Genomic DNA, 20,405 nt, shown 5'->3' with positions numbered 1-20,405 from the left:
GGGGGGGGGGGGGGGGTGGGGATACAAACGAAAACAGGGGCTTTAGCAGGTGCACATGCTTGTTTCCCCACAGGCACCCCTGAGCAAGTAGCAGGGACCCTCTGCAGCAAAGAGTAGTGGTGAGTGTCCTGCAATGTGCAGCCCGTGTTCTGCTTTGGAGTTTGATCTTTACAGTGATTTAGAGGGAAAACATTACGGAGGAAAAGGTAATGAATTTCCTTTCTGGAAAGTGGAGGTCAGCATAGGGCAGGAGTAAAGGAGAATGCAAGGAGCTGATAAAGACACCCTGTGGTGGGAGACCTACTGATGTGGGTGCACAGACCTCCCTTGGGGTGGAAAAGCTGTAAATTGGCTAAACCTGGTGGGAGAAAGCACTGGCACAGCTGCACATACCTTTATGCTGCAGAAAAATATTTCTGTCTACCACATAGGGGAACCTTGATTCTTCTTGCATAAAGTTAAATTCAGGAAGCTGTCTCCTGTGGGGCAGTGAAGGTTAGCTGAGCCAACCTGTGTGCTTGTAGGCAGTTCATTCAGCTTTGCCCAGCCAAACCTTGCCCCTGCTTGAAAGCAGATTGATGCTGTTGGGACACAAGGCATGCCAAGGTGTAAGTAGAGATGAACCTTAAACCCTCAGCTCTTAGCAAATGGATAGTCCTTGGTGATGGTACTGTGTTAATGAAAATGAAGTGAAAAGCACCTCAGCTTCCCTGCCTTGCCATGGCCCTGTCACTGCTGTGTTGCTGCTGGAAAGGTGGTGGAAATATGAGAACTGGAAAGCACAGCGGGGTCTTCCTGCTCAAAAAGGGGGACTGTGGGGTTTAAGATGTGTATGGGGTCAATGGGGAGGGTGTCTGGGGCAGAGAAGCAGACTCATGACAGTGTGGGCCTGTGGATACACTTCCAGCCTTGCCCTGTTGCTTTCAGGGCCCTTCAGTGCTGTCTTGAGAAAGTCCTGTTGTGCATATATATTTCATTTCTACTTGGGAGCAGGGAAAACAGCACCGATCCATGGGTGAAGGGACAGTTTGGGTAACTACACCTGCTGCTGCAAGGCCCTTGCTGTAGGGTGTGGAAGGCAGTGACACCGGCTGCGTGACCAGCCTGCCTGGTGTTGTCGCTGCAAGGGAAGGTAAGGTCACTGTGCTGCCTTCCACCCCTGCAAAGCTGGTGTGATCCTGCCTCTGCATGCTAATTGGCTCTGGCAGGAGCTTTAGCTCAAAAGCTCCTGTGTGTTTTCCTTCATAGACCTGCTTTACTTCAGTGTTTGTCCTGCGCCTGGCCCAAGGCCGCTGCTCAACCCTCTGCAGCAGCAAGGCTTGAGCTGTAAAGCTCAAGTGATTCTTGTGAAAGATCAGCTAGCACTGGAAGCTCTGCCCTTAAGTCTCCATTTGCCCTGCTTGCTGCCTAAATGGTCTGATAATGGTGCTGTTGCTGGTTTTTGGCTTGATTCAGGTTTCTTTGAAGGTAACACCGTGACTTCTCCTTCCATAGTTTCTGGAAGCGTGCCCTCTGCTTGACTGAGTCATGCTCTGTGGATTTATAATTATCTGTGTTGCCTACATATCCATTAAGGGATTTTATATGTTAATCTCACAAGATGTACTGCTCACTTTGGTGCTTTCATCTCACCGTGTGCCTGCGAGCTCTGCCAGCGGTGCGCTGGGCTAGCTGCAGGGCAAGCAGAGGTGAGGACGGGCACTGCCCCTGACTCACTGCCTCCGCTCTTCTCTGACCCCAGAGCGGTTCCTGGCACCGGGGAGATGCTTCCAGATCGGCACCGAGCCCCGGGGCTCTCAGCATTGGCACTTCGGCTCCGCTTCCTGCACCTCTGAGAGTAACGAGTGGTTCTGCATTAGCAAAGTAAGTTTAACTGGGCGGGTATTTTAGAGCATATCAAAGGTTTAAAACAGACAAATGTGTTAATGTTGTCTGGGATTGCTGTTGTGTGAGTAATAAACCATGAGTTCAGTCTTATCAGCTGCAACAGTACCATGTAGATGCTGCATAAATTCAGTTCCATAAAGCCATGCACTATATAGTTTACTGGTGGCAGAATGTACCTGCACTTGCTCAGTTTTCATATATCTACATATCATATAGCTAAAGCAAGTATTTTTTTCAGGGAGGTGTTTGATCCTTTTTAGTGAACCAACCAAACCAATTGTATCAGGTTAAGGGGAAAAAACACTTGAGCCGACTTTTTCTTAAATTTTAGGACTACTTTAAAGCAGAAATGCACCTTCACATAAAATCAAGATACTTTATTTTGTAAAAGGCAGTATTTTTCAATTACTTGCCTGTTTTCTTCCAGCTTCAATTCAAAATGAAGTAGTGTAGTAGCTTCTAAATGTTTGTCCCAACTCACTTATTGTTCACTAGGGAGTGGGTGTACTGCTCAGATCTAGTTACAAACCCACCTTTATCTGAAGCTCAGAATTTTTCTTTTCAAGTGCTAGACACAAATCCTTTGTTTCTTAATATGTTGCTCTTTGATATAGAAAAAGGCTTTACTACACAGCTGTTATGTCTAGACACATCTGCAAGGGACTAACCAGATTTTAAAACAGCTATTGCTTTATCATTTTCATCTCCAAGGCAATTTAACACACTTTCAAAAAATGTGTTCAGTTTGGTCCTGCTTCAAGCAATATCCATCATTAGGACAGCAGAGAGACCCAAAAGTCACACTGGCATCAGCTGTACTTTTGGCAAGTGCTTGAAATTCTTCTTGTGCTTGCCTACTAAACTGGTGCTTGCAGTTTTCACTACTCACAAATGTAGACTGAATATAGAAAGGAGGGTAAAGAACTGGTAAACCTTAAAAAAAAAAAAATACAATTCTACAGCCCTCTCAGTTTTCCCTAGGAAGCATCTTATCTTGTGTTTTTGTTAAAACTTGTTAAATTTATTCTTTCTGTGCCACTGCTTGTTCTTCCAACATGTCCCAGACCTGAGGAAAACACCTGAGGAATGGTCTGGTGTTTACCCAAAGGAGCTACTAGCTTGTACCATGAATAATGTACAAAGAAAATCAATGCACTCTGTCATGACAATACCACAACACACTGCCTCCTGTGGAGCACTTAGAGTCCACCATGTCAATAATACACAGATTAAGACATCCATAAGCTTTCAAGAAATGAGGGAGAAATCCTAGAGAACAAAAAAAAAAAAGGTTGGAGGTTTTGTAAGTGTTACTGAGAACATGCTCAGAAACATAACTCTGGGTGTCAGTCAAAACTGGGCTTGTTTGAGTTTCTTTTTTTTACTCATCTGTGGACATTTCCCCCCAATACCAGACAGCTTTTCAGAACAGCCCCTTGCCTGCATATCAGTCACTCCTGCCAAACTGTCAGACTTTGGTCTCTGTTTAGAGGAAGCATGGTGGATTCAACTCAAAATCCAGGGATTCTTTTTCCAGTGAATAGAACAAAGTTCTAGCTCAGACATGAAAATCCCAGTTAAATCTGAAGGTTGAGGTGTTTGGCTCAAGCATTTATATTGAACCATGACTTCCCTGGTGCTCTGATCCAGGGTTTGACTTATCTCCTTTTTGAGAGGACAGTAGTGAAGAACAAAGTTGTCACTGTTAAATGTTAAATGCACCACAGGTGAAGATATTTAGTCACTAAAATCTGATGTAGTAACCTTGGTGTTTCATAACACAGAAGCCAAAATCTTCCAGCAAAGCTGAAATGGAGGGGAGATGTCAACCCAGCTGTGGTGACTGGGGCAGGCTGTGCTCCAGGTCACCCAGCTCCCTTGCATGCAGCAGCCACAGCTGACACTGGGCCCTAAAAACGAAAGAGCTGCTCTTTTTTTTTTAATAATAACACCTTGAAAAAAAGTGTTGTGTGAGCAGAATGGATGTGCAATTCCAATTAGGCAGTTGAAAGGGGGAAAAAAAAATCAAGCGTTAATGATGCACTTTCCTTTGCTGTGCCCACCACCCCACCCATAGCGCTAAAAGCATTATGCAATTTGAAAACAAGCTCCCTTTGACTTGTACCCATTATTTCTGAACAGAAGATGAATTGGTGGGAAAACTGTTTGCTAGGAGAGACATGGAAATTAATGGCATGGCATTGTATGTGTCTGTGTGTGGCAAGGAAAAGTGCCAAGCTCTGCACAGACTCCTGAGAACAAAATGAGCATCCGAGTGCTCGCAGTATCAAAGAATCTCCTGAGCTGTGTGCATTTCATAAATATGCATAAATAAAGAAGTTTGGGGATGTTCGAGAAAGCTCGTCAGTATATAAATAGTTCATTTTGAAGTCCTGTTATACAACACCATCAGGGAAGGACTGATGTCGGAGTGGTGAGGTTGAAGCCTCTTGTGTTTATCAGGGATCCAAAAGATAATTTGGGATTGTAGTAGAGGAGATCTTGAGTGGATAATGCGTCTGGGCTGGGAAATAAAGGTCTGAGGTAGGCAGTGTGGTCTGGGACTCAAACAGTGCTGTAAGCCATGACAGTCACTTTTCACCCTTCTCTACAAAAACCTAACCAAACTGAAATTACTCGTTTGTAGCTATGAGGCAGTTCTTTCAGACCTTTAAGTAGCTCATACCTAAAGCATGTCCTGAGTAGTAAATAGCCCTTTCAGAGTGTGAATGTCAGTACTTTGGCTATTTGTGTCTGTCACAAGATGTCACTAATATTACCTATACAAGAAACTTGTTGTCTTCTCCTGGAGAGATCAGTATTTTTCTCTTCTAGTCCCACGCTTTTTCTCAACATCACCTTTTTCACTCCAATCTTTCTCCATCAGTCCCTCAGCCACCTTAAACTGGGTGCAGTGGTGGCCCACTGATTTTGGGTACCATCTATAATGACTGCTGCAGTGACAATAGAGGAATGTCAAAGGTTTCTGCCCTCTGACACCTCTTCATCCAGCACTTCTGTTTTTAAACGGCCTTAATGAATCAGGGAACTGTGCACTTTTTGCTCTCTGAAACAGTTTTTACCTAGGCTTCATTTTATTGGAAGAAAGGAAATATTCAGCACTTCTCACATCAGTTTTAAATACATCCTGAAGAGACAGAGTGGAAAATTGTCTTAAACCCTTTGGCATCCACTTGCTGTCAGTTGCATGTCAAGTCAGGAATAAAAATTGGCAACTAGCTGTAAATTTCACAGTCATGCAGCAGGATTTGTGGAGTAGATTTTGCAGTTCAGTTCTTGGCTTCAGCTGTCACTGTGTACCTCCAGTGATGAGCATTCATGCCACAGTGAGATATGAGAGTTGTCAGATATCCAGAGCTTACAGAAATAACTTCATTTTTAAATGGACTGTCTCTTTTGGTATGAATAATCAAACAGAACACCATACAAAATACTTGACATGTACTGGGAGTCCAGTACAGGCTGACACATGAAAATATTTGGAATACCTCAGACTAGCCCATTTATTGCTTCTACAGAGTTTCACAGAACAGTAAAAAGAGCTCTGTAATTAAGCCATACTCTTCTTCTCTTTGATCATTTTAATGCTCTTTTGTTTAACAGATTGTGAAAAACATTGATCAAATACGTCTCAGGGACCTTAATATAGTCTAAATGGAAACTAAAATTAAGGGAGAACAGGGCTTTAAACTTTGGTGTTGATGGTTATTGCCAAGGCTTTGGAAATATCCCCTATTAAAATGGAGAAACAGAATATCAGCAGAGGTGTTTTCCTCTGAACCTATGAGCATTAAACACATTTTTGTTGCTAATCAGAGAAGTATCTTAACAGTTATCTTAAATTTTGGTTGTTTGGCACCACAGATGATGCTTTATAATGTAGGCACAACCTAGAAAAGTCCCGTAGTACAAACACAAGAGCTGTGCTGCTTTGGCCAAAGTCCCACCCAGTCCCCAGTGGCAGCTAAAGTCGTATAGACCTGGCCACTGCATGCGTGCTACCCAATTTCCTAGGCACCTGTAATTCGTGTTAAGGCATATTACAGCCTCCTAGCCTATATCCTTTAGCACCTGACTATGGACTTCTTGTTCATGAAGTTGTCCAATTCCTTTCTGAACCTGCTGATACCACCTGCCTCAACTGGGAACACTGGCAACAAATTCCAGATCATTACCTGCCACTTTTAATGGTTTTAAGCCACTCTCCTGTTCATTTGAGTAAGCCCTTGCTCTAGTACTGTGAAATTTGGTGAATGTTAGTTTTGTGCTCTCCTTATTTACAGCTTTGTAGTTTTATATACATCAATCAAGCCAAGTAAATTGCTGCAGCATTTTCCAAAGAGAGCCAGCGAAATCCACAGGCTTCTTTTGCAAAACTATTCAAATTGCAAGACCAGTTTTCAAACATAAAATATGATAAGGAAAACAATATCAGGCATAAAAGACAAAATGACTTGTCAGCAACAGTTATGAGTTACCACTACATCCAGACCATTCTCATATATTCCAGTTCAGTTTATAAGATATTTGAAAGGGGAGTGCACATCTGTTTCAGATTAGCAAGTACTTTGAAATTCTGGGATGAAATCCTGGTGTTACTGAAATCAAAAACTGAGATTCTTTTTTAAAGTTCCTTGTATAAAGCAAAAGAAAGGAGCGCAACTTATTCACTATAAAACTTCTGTTTGTAGACCACCTTTGAGCAAAAAGATATGGGTACATGTTTAAATACATTCCCTTGGTTCTGTTTTCTCCATCTGGCTGGCTCAGCGTGTTCTAGAGGTAAATCAGGCACAATGCCTTGACATTCTTTAAATAGAAAGATATTCTAGTACTATGTATTATAAATCCTATGTCTCAAAATCAATGCTACTGCTGCCTTTCCATGTAAAAGTTCCCTGTTCAAACTCCAGGGAGTGTATCTACACTGGAAGTACGTGGGTGAGTCAGCCTTCTAGTTCAGAAATTGTCTCTAGGAGACAAAACTTCAAATTCATCCTCTGTACTTACCTAAAACAAAGGTTTTTATGCATCAGAGTTCAGGTTTACTAGTTTAAAACACAGCTTGAGTTGGCACTAAACCACAAAGAGCAGCAGATAAGAAACTGTATATTTTCTGACAGGTCACTGAGCTGGAGCCTAACATGCTCATCTTAACAGCTCATTTGTGTCTGCTGTCCTGACATTCTGACATTTGCTGTCAAGGTTCCTTTCTCGTGCAGCTACATGCTTCACTATTAAATACCACTGCTCTAATCTGCTGTGGCATATACTGCTCTCTTACCAACTAATGTAAAATCAGTGTCTCTGGAGTCTGAAGAACCCCTCCAAAAAGAGAAACCCAACACCCAAGATGAAGATTATCAATGGATTCTCTATTATGCAAACCAAATATTTAAAACAGCACAGGACACAAGTTATGAAAAAAAGGTATTTATTATTTACACAACTGCTATAGTTCCTTAAGAACAATATATACCATTTTTATTTGAAAGGGTCAGTCTTCTTTCAAATACATGAACTGCATAATGCACAAGTGTTGGTAATGCCAAATAGCAGTCACATCACACTTCTATAGTGCAGGCATAAGCAGCGCAAGTAAATGATATTTTAAGAACAGTATGGCTGAATATTGTATTTAAACACAGTGTTTCCACTTTGACAAGATTTAGCTAGAAGAGAACAAGGGTTTTGTTCATGCTTTGTTAGGAATGTGACTTTCCCATCTGAGGTTTAAACCCTTTATCTGACATGAGAATTTTTCAGGCAGACTGCTCTTCAGTTACCAAAAAGAGTGGGTTTCTCTCCCTCAAACTTCAGTCTTCTGTTTTCCAGTAAACACTGCTTTATAGTACAAGTTCACACATTGGGGTAAATTGGCCACAGAGGTGGTGCCTTCCCATCTTAATGTCTTGCACAGAGAAACACTGATATACTAATACATACCAAACTTAGACAACTTGTAATTTATAGATTTAAATACTGGAATGGGAGGGAGACTGTTTCTAAAGATAGAGGGAATAGAGGGCTTATACAATTCATACACTGCCAAAGTTGGCTCCTTACTCAACATTTTTGGTCTAAATTTTTTTCTAGTTTCAGAATGGTTTTGGTCTTTAAAGGTTATGGTTGTACTTCAGCAGAAAAGGAGAGGAAAATATTTTAAATAGTAACACCAGAACTGAAAGCAAGAAAAAGTAACCGACATCTTTCTCCCACCTTGAGCTTATTGCTGTGATCTTTTTTTTTGGGGGGGAGCCAAAAAAAAACCAAACAAAACACAAGACAACAACAAAACAAAATAAACAAAAACCCAAAACCCCATAACCAACCAACTGGAAGACCAAGTATAGCAGTCATTCTGGCATCGGATCCAGTGTCCAGCACTATTATACTCTAGCGTAAAAGCAAGGAAAAGTCCAATGATCTTAGTTAAGTTCCCTTCAATTCAGTGCTATGCAATTTTGTTAGTGTTATTGTCCTTGCTTCTTTGAAAGATACCTGAAAGAAACAAAAATAGTTTCACAAAAAGAAAGAGGCAGGCACAAATTTATCTTGCCTTTTATAAGCATAAACTGTGAGTCTACTTTTTCTCACTAAAAATCTGGTTATTAATCACAAAAAAAAGATCAAATAATGATTTTGTTATCAGACTTTACCTTCTCCCAATTCCATGATTGGTTATCTTGCAGTAACTCAAAGAACATTTTTAGTTAAACTGTATAAGGTTTTAAACAAAAGGGGGAAAGAAGATTCAAATTGTTTAATTCTAAGAGGTTAAAAATATATCAGTTAAAAGTAGCTATATAACCTTTAAGATAGAAAGGCACGTTAGATATGAGACTCCTTCAAATAAATTTAAGACTTTAAAGAATAGTCATCCAGTAAAACCTGAAAAGAATAGTCTTCCACTAACTTCTTCAGAGAAACCATGTTACTCGAAAAATGTTCGTTGTCTAATCTCATAGTTCTCTTACTGCCGCAGCTGGAAAAATCTGGCTATGTGCTGACATTGAAGACTTTGCAAACACCCTAAAAAAATCCAATTAATTTAACTGGCACTAACTATGAAACATCCAATAAATTCCAGTGCTTTTAAAATCTAGCATTGACGTTCTTTTTTAATCAGAAACAAAAGAGGAAATTATATTGTTCATAAGGCTGTTCTTTCAAGCACTGTATGAGTGTTTTCCAATAACATATTACACATGCTTCTTTTTTTACATGTATTGAAGTTTCAGGTTGATGCATAAAATCAAAAAGAACTTTGCCCAAACAATTCAACTACTCATTCTACAGCAAGAATTAGGATAGTAACTGGTGCATTAAGCATTTGGAGAACTCAGTAATACAGTAAACTTATGTTTCAGTGCTGATGAATACTGTAATACCACACAACTTGGATAGTGTCTGTGCACCACAGTAACACCCCGAACCTCAGAAGTAACCAATAGAAAAGTTTCCTGGCTGCAAAGGACCTGAGATCTGAACTGACAGTCTAACTTTGTAGGAGTGGAAAAAGAGAGATTTACAGGGAGCAGGCTTCTTCAGAAATTCTTTTCCCTTTAGGAAGCATAACTACTTCAGTGAAAACAATTGCTCGTCCTTAACTCTGAAGAAGAAAGAAGGTCCAATCTATCAAAATCCTAACTTCTTAGAGGGGCAGCTTAAACACTACAGCCTTATTAAAAACCCACTCACACTGAAGATGATAATTTTAAGTGATGTCAAAGTTCATCAGCTCAGTCGTTTCTGGTCTTTGTACAGCTGACCTTAAACAAAATGCAGTGGGGTGAGAGACAGAAGTAAATTTTGACTTTGTTCTTACCTTTCCCAATGTTTGTGATTCAGCTCCAAAAAGTCATCTAATTTTGCTATTTCTTTGAGGTATTGAGTGAGCTTTAGAAGCTCCTTGTCTTTATCCCGATTTAAGTGTGCTTTCATGAAAGGCCTTATCTATACAAAATAAATAAATTGCGTATAACCATTTGCTCCAAGTGAGAAAAACGCTTCCAATTCTATAGCACTTATCACCTAATTAAAACACATTTTCAATACTATGCCGCGTTATGACTTCTTTTAGGTAAGAGGAAGAAAAACTTTCCATTAGTGGCCACCTCCAATTTGTCTTTTTATTGATGCAATCTGGACTTTGGGGTTTTTGTCTGGCACGCCTACCCAGAAGCAATTTGTTCTGTCAGTCTTGTGCTTCTTCAGGCCTTTCCCTCCCAGTCAGACAACAACAGATTGATCTGCAATGGACTGTCACATTTTCTAAAATGATTTCATAGATATTTGCGCAGGAAAAATGAGGGGTTTTCAGCTCTGCTTTGAGCTGTGTGGCATCACTGGAACCAGATGCTTTTTTTTCAACAAAAAGCATTTGACTACAATCATAGTTTCTGTGACAAGAGATGTCAGAAATAAAGCTTATCTGACAACTGCTTTAAGCTTGGAATACATCATACCTCTGCCTTGTTTTAGTGATTCAACATTCTTGTCTGCAGTTCTCTTTAATAACATTTTGACAAACATCTTTGAAATCTAAGCTAGGGGGAGCTCTCTGGCTAATCCTCTCCCAGCAATACCTTTGATATTCCTGATTCTCATATATTTATACAGTTCCAATTAATGTCACCGTGATAGATCTCATCAATTGCTATCTTCAAATCATGGATATTTGCTGAGAAACATCTTGGATTTCTGTATTTGATTTTTTTAAAAGAAATTTGTGGGGGTTCTTTTAGTACCATACTGTTGCACCGTAGAAATTTAAGTTCCATTCTTACTCAGAACAAGCACTGATGATTAGAAGTTTTGGAACAGGAACTGGTCAACAATTTTATAAAATGAAATATTTGCTGTTCTGCAGTCAAAATGGCTCCAGGTATTAATTATTACCCAGGAACAGAATGCTTGCTATTACATTGGCATGCTAACACGAAGTATGGCAGCTTGTTATTTGCCATATTTTCTGAATAGAATCACTCTTGAGATTGAACATCACGTTTTAATGGTGCCTGTCAACAATGCCCAGCATGGTTATAGTTTGCAGGTACAATTTAAGCAGAAGTAATTTCAGTGATTTTGGTAGTCTCTTAAAAACTCAATAGTGAATTAAAGCTTATTTAAAATTACTGTTGGGGAAATGTTAGTCCAGACAAATGGCAATTTAAATAAAAAATACAATAAAATATGCATCTTTGCTAGTTAAGAATAGCCTTTCTTTAAGATAACTCAAAAAGTATGAGAAAGTACTACTTGAAGTATAAGTAAAAGTAGTAATACATGAAAATTCCAGTTAAAATTACCTTGAGTCCATTTTGTGGATTCATTAGGAAGTTTCGGCCAATATCATCAAACATAATAGTATTTTTTTTGCTGTAATATTCTGAAAATTTTCCCCAGATAACGCCAAGAGGCTTCACCTGCAAGAATAATGCATAAAAGGTTACCTCAGGTAAATCAGATCACATGCAGGAGATGAAAATACCAGTCTATACGAATTTAAGTCCAAACTCAAATGGACTGAAAAATTATCAGGTGGTTAGTTGGGCTTTAATGTGGGAAGGGATGCAAAATGGTAAACAAAACCTTCGTACTAAATTTTTTCATAAATTATTTATTACTTGATTTGAAATCAGTGCCATCCATATGAGCTACTTAAAACACTAATAATTAATAGAGGATTTCAGCAGAAAATCTGTGCTTCAGATATTCTTCCAGTTTTCTTGCATGAAAACTCAAGCACAACTTTGTTATTAAATATTTCAAAGGGGTATGGTAACATGTCAGCTAAAGGTAGAAAAGGATCAGGGGAAAAAAAATGGTGCTTACATCTATTAGTCCTCTTCTAGGAGTGTGCACTGTTATCATGGCAGCACTGTCCAACATGAAGGTTATCTTGTAGTTTGCATTAGTACTCACTCCAAGCTCCTGTATCACAAAGATTAATTATTAAAATTTCAGATTATAAGTTTTAGTTCTGTACAACTGAAAACATGATTGTAATACATTGTTGGAGGGTACACTGATGAGGATGAGCAGCGATGTATTAAAGAGGGGTATGTTTTTATTTTTCCTATTCGATGAGAATCAAAAAAGTACACCATTCTACCATGGGGAAAAAAGCTGATAGGAATTTATTTTTGTAGTGTTTACTGTGAGAAATTCAGCATCTGATGTCAGCATAAAGATTAAAGCAACTATGCAGAAGAGGCAATATAGAACTTTTGGCTTTACCTTCATGCATGATCTTTCACAAATTCTACATGCCTCAACTTTACTCAGTATCTATAGCTAGAATAGCAGCTGTGTATGTTCTGCTATTTTTTTATTCCTGTAAATTGCAACCAACCACAGCCAATCAAAGACGAAACATACAACAGCAGTTCATTGTTACCCTTTCCTCTATGTGAGTCCTAGACAGTCAGTGTTAGTCAGAAATCTCTCAGTTGTACTTTCAAGATTTGATCACTCCTGAAATAAAGACTTCAAGGAAAAATGATCTAATTTTATCTAAAACTTTAACTAGGTAAGAGGGCATCACTTCCATTTCCAATACTTTCCAAAGTTGAAAAGTAATAGTAAAATCTACTGACATCTGCTACATGACATAGACATTGATGACTTTATTGCTGTTGCGTGCACCAAAAATTATATGCAAAGCTACAAAACAAGGGTAAAATATCCACTGTAATATTTGTCTTGCAAACATCTAGCCACACTTAACTGATTTGCTTTTATACAAAAAAGTGAATCTCAAATGAAAAGTGCTAGGTATCTGAGTCAATGTCCTGTTATTCTGAAAAAAAACCTAGCTGTTTCTAGACCGTCTGAATTCTGGGCATAAATAGATGGAGAATAAGAAATTAAACTTAGTTATCTGATTTTCCTTCTTTTTAATGCTGTTTCTGATTTGTAGTTTAAAACAAACACTTCAAGTATTGCTGGGATCGTTGCTGCCAGACAAAAAGTGAAACTTGCAGAGGTGTGATCAGTTTAAGGAAAAGCAACAGTTGTCATTCTAGTACTGGGAATCTCAACTGATCAGGACTTAGGAATAGGCATGGGAAGGTTGTCAATCAGTAACACATGAAAGGGCTGGAAAGGTGACCCAGAATTGTGGAAAGGTGACTGATGCAGGGTTAACAGCCCAGTTTTGAACAATGGTTTTCTGCTAGATTGAACCCCAGTGCTACAAAGGATTCTGCAGCAAAACAAAGGTTTTACTTTAAATGGTAAATCTTACATGCAAGATGTGATGCTTGCACACACATTAGGGAGTCAAGCAATGCCAAAAGAAGGTTAATGATTAGCTTTGTATGCTTATTTCATCACGCTTGCACTTACCTCTGTCTGCTACAACAGTTTTGATATAGCGAGAAAATAAACCACATGGGTAACAACCACAAGCACTTCCAATATCTGAGTCACAAACCCATTCTAACTTGAACTCATAGTTTTGTACTACAAAAGTGTAGCTGTAGTATTGTTCCAGATAAAGCAAAGAATTCAGACACAACATAAACAGAGATGGAATACTTGCACAGAAGTACAGTGTTTGCAAGTTTCAACACTGATTTTACTTGAGCAATTACATTTCATTGTTCTGATTAAAGGCTCTCATTTCTGAGATCGTTCTGAAGGATTTTTGTTTAAAAAAATTGCTGCAGATTTTATGTTCTTTGCTCTGATACAACCTGAAAAAAGTCTATAAACAAAAAAAAAATAAGAGGGCAGATGAGCTTAAATTTGGAACAGTTTTCCCCCAAAAGGAAAAAAGTTCTGATTTATAAACAACCCACCAACCAACCATACAGCACATCTTATTAAGCTCACTAGGTTTTGAGCTAAGCCTGGCTGTAAATATGTTTACAACTAAGTCAGCTGTGTAAATCTGGCTAGTTGCCCAATTTAAGTACGGAAGAAACCAGGACCAAAAGAAGAGCTTTTACGGATGTTTTAATAAGGCAGAGGAAGCAACAAAGCCACACAGCTGCAAGAGGTACAAGACAAATATTCCAGCATGCCCCATCTGTCCACTCCTTTAAAAAATGTTTTACACTTAAGATTAGAACTCTATAATTAGAAGTAAGATGAAAGCAACAGTGAAGGCTGTGAGACTAATCTAAGTGTCGGCAAGTACTGACTTGTGTTTAGTTCTGCTAAATTTAGTACCTACTGCTCTGATAGTCTGTGTAGAATTCTAAAATTAGATTTAATCTAGTTTTGTGGTAAAGATATTTTAAAGTGACTACAGCGGTTTAGAAAACTTAGATTTTGATTCATGCAACCTTCCTAGTTGCTACATCTCTCTACACTGCAGAGCACGAGTCCAACTATATGAACTGCTAGCCAGACTGGAAACAAATTACGCGTTTTCAGAACAACTTACTTTCATTTTAGCTTCAATCCACTTCATGTTAGTAGCAGCTGAAAAACAAAAAGGGAGAAAACAAAATTCTTTATCAAAATAAATTGTTGACAGGTTTTAAAAAAAGACAAACTGCTCACTTCTCAAATTTTTATACAAACTTTCATTTTGGAAAGATCCACCATTGTTACAGTTTTTAGGGTTCACTGCCTTAAAGACAGGTTACGAAAGATTATTTTTATTTGGAAAAACTTACTTTTCAAGTGAAAATTAGATTAAGCACTGCCTATGTTTAAAACCATTTTCTAGATCAGCTCTTCCTGAACTACAGAGTCTGCAGGGCCATAGAAATGGGCTACTTCTGGTTTGAGGAACTATGTTGCCTTTACAGGATTTTCTCCTGGAAGTAATGATAACAATGCATAAGGCATGGAAAGGACAAAGTGTCAACGCTACCCACTGATCTAAGAATATGTGGAAATGATGTTTTCAGACTATGAAAATCAAATTTTAATACAATTTGAATATGGTTTAAACCCTGTATTGGCTCCAGCTGTTAGACAGGAAATGAAACTGTGCTAAAGCAAATGATCAACCATCCCTGTGCACGAGAGGTTGGTTCATTGCCAGTTTTCTATTGCTATGGTAGTTCACTACTTATTGTCTGGGCTGAGGTTATTTGTAAAGATAGCTACCAAGCAGCATTTGAATGTCTATTTTACAATTGTGTTATTTCAAGCACTTGTTTGCTTATATAAAGTAACGTTCAGTAAAGTGATGTTGAACGTTATACCGTGATTAGATCCATTCACAAGAGCACTATGTGGTGGTTTTCTTCACCTAAGAATTACTGTTTTTGTAAAATAGCTCTAATAGCTGTGTGAACATTCTCGGTGAATATATTACAGATGAACATTCATGTATTGTTTTAGATCTTGATTCGTATTAAAAGCAATATAAAAACCTCCCATATGGAGTTTCTGCTCTAAATGACAATTTATGATGAAGTCTTAGGTTTTAAAAACTTACACCAAATTACAATATCATAATCCTCATATGCAGATGTCAGGAATTCATGAAGGTATGGCCTCATAAGTTCTACTCCAGTTTCAGCACATGACCTGTGGTCTAAAAAGAATGAGAGAGAAGCAATTCATTATTCAATTTAGGATGTTAATTATGACTTTGCTACCTACCCAGCGACCTGAAACGTTTCTCAAGGGAAGCCCTGGGGCGCTTTGAAATCATGAATGAATTCACAGCAAACTACTATTTCCACATTAAAGGTGAGAAAAGTAGAAGGGATATTTATTTGTTGATCTTCACAGGTATTTGAGAGCTTACTTAATATGTAAGACAGCTGAGGGTCTGAATATCTTTGAGGAGTCAGGACAAATAGTTCATCTATGCACTTCAGCAAATTTCTAACTGCCCAGATACTGAACAGAGATTCTTGCAAACTCAGTCCAGTTAATCTTGTGAACATGTATCAAGTCTTTCAAATATGCAAACATTGCCTGTTCCAATTAGAAAACTGCTGTCAAATTCTGCTAGCAGGAGATGTGTAAATAAAAATGTTGAATAATAGGTTGAATTTTTATTTCGGATCATAAACAAAACTCACGAAAAAGTAAGGAAAGGAAAAAGGCAAACTATTAGTGATTATAGTCAAACTGCCATGACACACCCACATCCCAGAAAATGAAGTCAGAAGGAAAATTATGGCTTCTAAGAAAACTAGTTGGACAGAATTTTCAGGTAAAACATGGTTTTGTACATGTTTAATAATGATCTGGAAATACAATTAGAAGCTATTCTCCCACCCCAAAAAAGGAATCAATCACGTACAGAAAGAGATAATTATTTTACAACAATAGCTTGTCCTGGCACCATGATATCCAAGATACAAGCTGATCAAGAGAGAGTTTAGAATTTTATCCAAATAACCTATTCTTGCATCATCTTGGAGAAAGTAAATAGTTGTTACACTAAAATCAACAATATACAACATTTACAAAGCCTGATTCTTTTTACAATATGAGCAGAGGACCCCCAAAACGTTATGACACTGAAGCTATACGGTACAACGCAAGCCAAAGTTACGGAAATGGCTTTGTAAAGCAAAAATCAAGAAATGTGAACTGGCAAATGAACAGCCCTCTTAAAACCCACAAGTTGCATAAAATCTCACCAAATAGCGTATAATCAACATCTAGCACCAGCAGCTTTTTTCCTTCCCTGGGAGGATTCAGAATTTCCACTTTGTATTCTTTAACTCTGCGAGAAATTTTTAGTAGATTTTCTTCCCTAATATAACAGTGCAAAAAGTTACAGTTAATTAAAATGCATACTGTTCATTTGGTAACAGGAGTGTTTTTTAATAGCTGAAACTCCTAACCTGTTTTCTACTTCTACAACTTCCTCTTCGATATCAAAGTCATTGACAACATCGTCATTATCAGGAGGTGGCCCAAGGACATCTTCCTAGAGGAATAATAACAGATAACTAGGATCACTGTAAAACCAAGCGATATCAAATATTCTGTTACTGCATGTTGCAAACAACAAAAAAAAAGACCAGAATGATTTCATTTTACTAGTGGAAAAGTGACTAAAATATACTGATAAAGATTTCAGAATTCAGTGAGAATATCATAGTAGTATTGTACTTGAAGCCCGGAACAATACAGATTTTTCATGACTATGCTGCTATCCGCATTCTGCAGAAAAACAGCTGAAATCTATTGTACTATTTTTCCAATGATTACTTGAAAATTCAAAATTTAAAACCACAATGAGGAGACACAAACATTTTTCCTGTTTTTTTTTAAGCTAATAAGTAAACTATTTACCAGACTCTCTTCACGAGTGCCCATCATCATGATTTTAGTATTTGGTTTCAACTTGAGAGCTCCAAGCTTAACATCATCATCTGCAGGTTTCCCTATAATGTAAACAGAGTTCATTTTTTTTCTAAATTGGGTAGAAAGATTTTAGCAAACTGTCAATACACGTCACGCTTAATTGAAACAAGCTACCCATGAAACACCAGAATACTCCAAGCTGCATCATCATCCTCCATACACAAACACCTTGCTTGTCAGGCGAACAGCCATTTAACTTTTAAGGTACATTTGCTGCACTTCCACATCAGCCATTAAAAAATGACCATACAGATGTATCAATAATAAACACTGAAATTTTGTATATCACTAGATATTGTGTGTGCTCCTTCAAAAGCTAGATCTGTGAGGTAGATGCTCTTTTTGTGTACACATCCCGAATAAGTTAAGAGGATGTACTTCCTTAAACATCTCATGTGCATCCACAACAAACAATAGATAAGAATAGTTACCCTTCATTTTAAGTCCAAGAAGTTTTTGCCGCTCTGGTAACACTCCAGTAAGGCCTTTAAGAGATTGCTTCAGATCCAACACTGTGTCCTCTTCTGATAGTGAGGTTATCGTATACTCCTGTCCGCCCCATTTTATTATAAGAGAGAGAGACATCCTTGAAGCATATGTTCAGTATTAGCTCCTGAAAAATCTGTTGGAGGAGGAAAATGCAATGATCACGCAAGGAACAAATAGGAGGTTTTTTTTTTTTTAGAAGACAAGCGATACAGTGTAAGCATTTTTACATTTTTATTATACTGTACGCCAAAGAGCTGTTTTGCGTGCACAGATAACAAATATGTTGATAAAATGTTGAAAATAAGGCAGAAGGAACATCCCTAAAACCGGGGCTCCGAGTTCTGCTTCAATGTACTTAGCAATGTCACATTCCCCGTTTGATCCAGCATATGCTCGCTTGCTGCGTGTTCTGCGCAGGTACAGCTTGTTCGCTGCACAACCGGCACCCGAGTAGAGTACTGCAGCATCCGAGAAGTCATTTCAAATCTCAGAAACTTCCTCTGCAATAATTATGCAATCAAACCAGTCACGGATAACTTTACATACGTAGCTACTAAACAGCAAGTCTGAAAGACCTAAAATATATAAAAATAGGTCTGAACCAGCAGCTTATTTTAAGCATTGGCTTTCTCTGCTCTCTTTCACTGAGACCTGTGCAATACTTGCAGTAATACACACCCCAGGTCACGTCTCACTGTAGCAATATCAAAGCAGGAGTTTGAAAACAAAGCCAAAATACAACACCTACACAATGCAATTACACTGTAAGAACGGCACTTTCATTGCAGTGCTGGAAAAGTAACCATAATTACACTATCTTTAATTTACACAATCATTTATGTTAATTATATTCAACGGTTTAGTCCTAGATTAAACACAGCAGAGAAACAAGATTTTTAGCTTTAGGTGGAAGAGAGAACATGTTTTTTTTCTGTTAAAGTTTGAAAACAGAATCAAGGAGATATAAAGGTATTAGAAAGCTGTTTCAGATTGTCAGGGGATGCACAGAAGGCCTCTGCACCAGTAACAGCAAGAATGTCCTTAAAAGACTGATGCCCGAAAAGTAGAGAAAGCAGATCTATGAAAAAGAAAGGGAGGCTGTCCACCTTCAAGAAATACAGGTCTGGCAATTCTGAAAGATGTCAAACTTTAAAATCTGACTCCTCTTCTCCTCAAACATCATATTCCATGCAGTTACCTGCTCTCAGCCGAAATACTTCCCATTTATACTGTATCCTTTGGTATATGCACCAAGCTTACAGCAGATAAGACAGGACTAGACACGACCTGTTTGCTGAGGACACTGAAAGCTGTACCTCCTCGCTGTCTCCTCTAAGATCCATGAAAACAAATTGAAGAGGAAAACTCATATCACATGACAATAAAAAAATCTATGTTTTTCAAATATTCCCAAATAAAATAGGGGATAGTACTATCCAGTGCAATAGAGTTATTCTGTGAAAAGTGGGCCTTAGAAGCACTAAGAGAGCCAACTGAGGTTAAGGCCGCAGAGCAGCAAGCAATGTTGATGCATAAGCTCTCCGTCCATAAACCTAACCAAGTTTTCTAACCTTAGAAGAGTTTATTGTCTGCTTTCTCATCTGCACCACACACCTAAACTTATTCTGCAAGAAAATGCCCAGGGCAAGAACTGTGAGGAAACTTCCTAAATCTCTGTCCAGTGCTAGACTGAACGGCTCACCCCGTGAGGCTGACCACTTGATCCGCTGTCAGTCCTCATGGAATTGCAGTCCTGTCAAGATGGGTGCTATCAGAAACAGCACGCAGAAACACCGTTATTCAATGCCAGAACACTGATGGGACCGATTATGAACCCCAGAATCAAGGGTTATAAAGAAAATAACATTAGGAGCAATGAGAGAGTCGCAGGGATTTTCAAGGTTTCTACCATCAGGACTGGACAGGACAGGAAACTGAAACTTCCTCAGGTGAAATTTGCTCGGGTTTTGCCGTTGTGTGACGTTGTCAGAGCCTCTCCAAGCCCCTCGGCCCACAGACAGCCTGCAGCCCGGCTGGGCACCGGGTCGAGGATGCATTAACGTTGTGTTGGTGTAGTGACAGCGCCTCGTGACACCAGTTTTCTTGGCAGATTTGGAGCGGAGACATCCCCACCTTTGAGCTCCTGCTTATTTCACCACGCAACACAGAACACGAACATAAAAAAAAAAAAAAAAAACCGCGGGGAGCGCCTCACTGCGCAGAGGGGACCGCGGCACCCCCACGGCGGCGCGGCGGCTGCAGGAGGAGCGGGACCGGCGGGGCAGGGCCGGCCTCAGGGCGCCGCCAGCCCCGGGCCGCCGCTCCCGTCCCGCGGGCAGCGGGGCCCAGCCGAGCGCCACCCCCCCGCAGCGCCCGCCCGCGGCCCCCCAGCGACCGGCGCGGGTCGCTCCGGTCCCCGCCGCTCACGGGCGGGCTCGGGCCCGGCTCCCCAGGTGCCCCGGCGATCGCGATAGCGGCGATCGCGATGATCGCGACGGCGGCGCCGCCCCCCCTATCCCCCCCCACCCGCGGCAGCGCGCTGCGGGCCCTCACCCTAGCAACGGGACCGGCGCCGGCCCGGGATCCGCCGCACCGGAAGCGGAAGCGGAGCCCGCCGGAAGCGGGGCCGCCCGGATGGGAGCCGCGTTCCCGCGCTGCGGGCGGGCGGCGGCGTCGCCGGGGCAACGGGGGGCGGCGCGCGATCGGGA

At 39.8% G+C, this 20,405-nt stretch overlaps 1 protein-coding gene and 1 long non-coding RNA gene across 9 annotated transcripts in view; one reads left to right on the top strand and one right to left on the bottom strand.

Annotated features, from left to right (window-relative positions):
• The window catches only part of LOC310881248, a 17,668-nt gene extending 2,365 nt beyond the window's left edge, over positions 1 to 15,303 (top strand). Inside the window, exons 2-6 of one of the 7 annotated variants that reach the window (XR_014572265.1) lie at positions 74 to 119; positions 994 to 1,132; positions 1,249 to 1,467; positions 1,742 to 1,863; positions 14,594 to 15,303. This is a non-coding gene — a long non-coding RNA (uncharacterized lncRNA). Of the gene's footprint in view, positions 1 to 73; positions 120 to 524; positions 609 to 993; positions 1,133 to 1,248; positions 1,864 to 3,671; positions 3,920 to 9,477; positions 9,731 to 14,593 lie in introns of those variants that run through there. The other 6 variants (XR_014572268.1, XR_014572269.1, XR_014572266.1 and 3 more) reach the window with 6 other exon arrangements.
• Positions 7,326 to 20,405, bottom strand: UBLCP1 (ubiquitin like domain containing CTD phosphatase 1). 2 transcript variants are annotated; one of them, XM_083798301.1, is made up of 11 exons: positions 20,251 to 20,405; positions 17,640 to 17,830; positions 17,137 to 17,228; positions 16,683 to 16,768; positions 16,476 to 16,591; positions 15,314 to 15,412; positions 14,306 to 14,343; positions 11,746 to 11,844; positions 11,220 to 11,336; positions 9,737 to 9,864; positions 7,326 to 8,409 (listed from the first exon to the last, which is right to left on the bottom strand). In XM_083798301.1, exons 2-11 carry the CDS (start codon positions 17,791 to 17,793, stop codon positions 8,382 to 8,384), a joined length of 957 nt encoding a protein of 318 aa, XP_083654427.1. In that variant the 5' UTR covers positions 17,794 to 17,830; positions 20,251 to 20,405; the 3' UTR covers positions 7,326 to 8,381. The 2 variants fall into 2 exon arrangements, with proteins under 2 accessions (XP_083654427.1, XP_083654428.1); XM_083798302.1 differs by lacking the exon at positions 20,251 to 20,405 and adding an exon at positions 19,607 to 19,889.

This window comes from Anser anser, assembly GCF_964211835.1.
Source record: "Anser anser genome assembly, chromosome: 14".
Taxonomy (NCBI): Eukaryota; Metazoa; Chordata; class Aves; order Anseriformes; family Anatidae; genus Anser; species Anser anser.
Note: the sequence above shows the minus strand (reverse complement) of the source record. Positions and strands in the feature narration are given on the sequence as shown.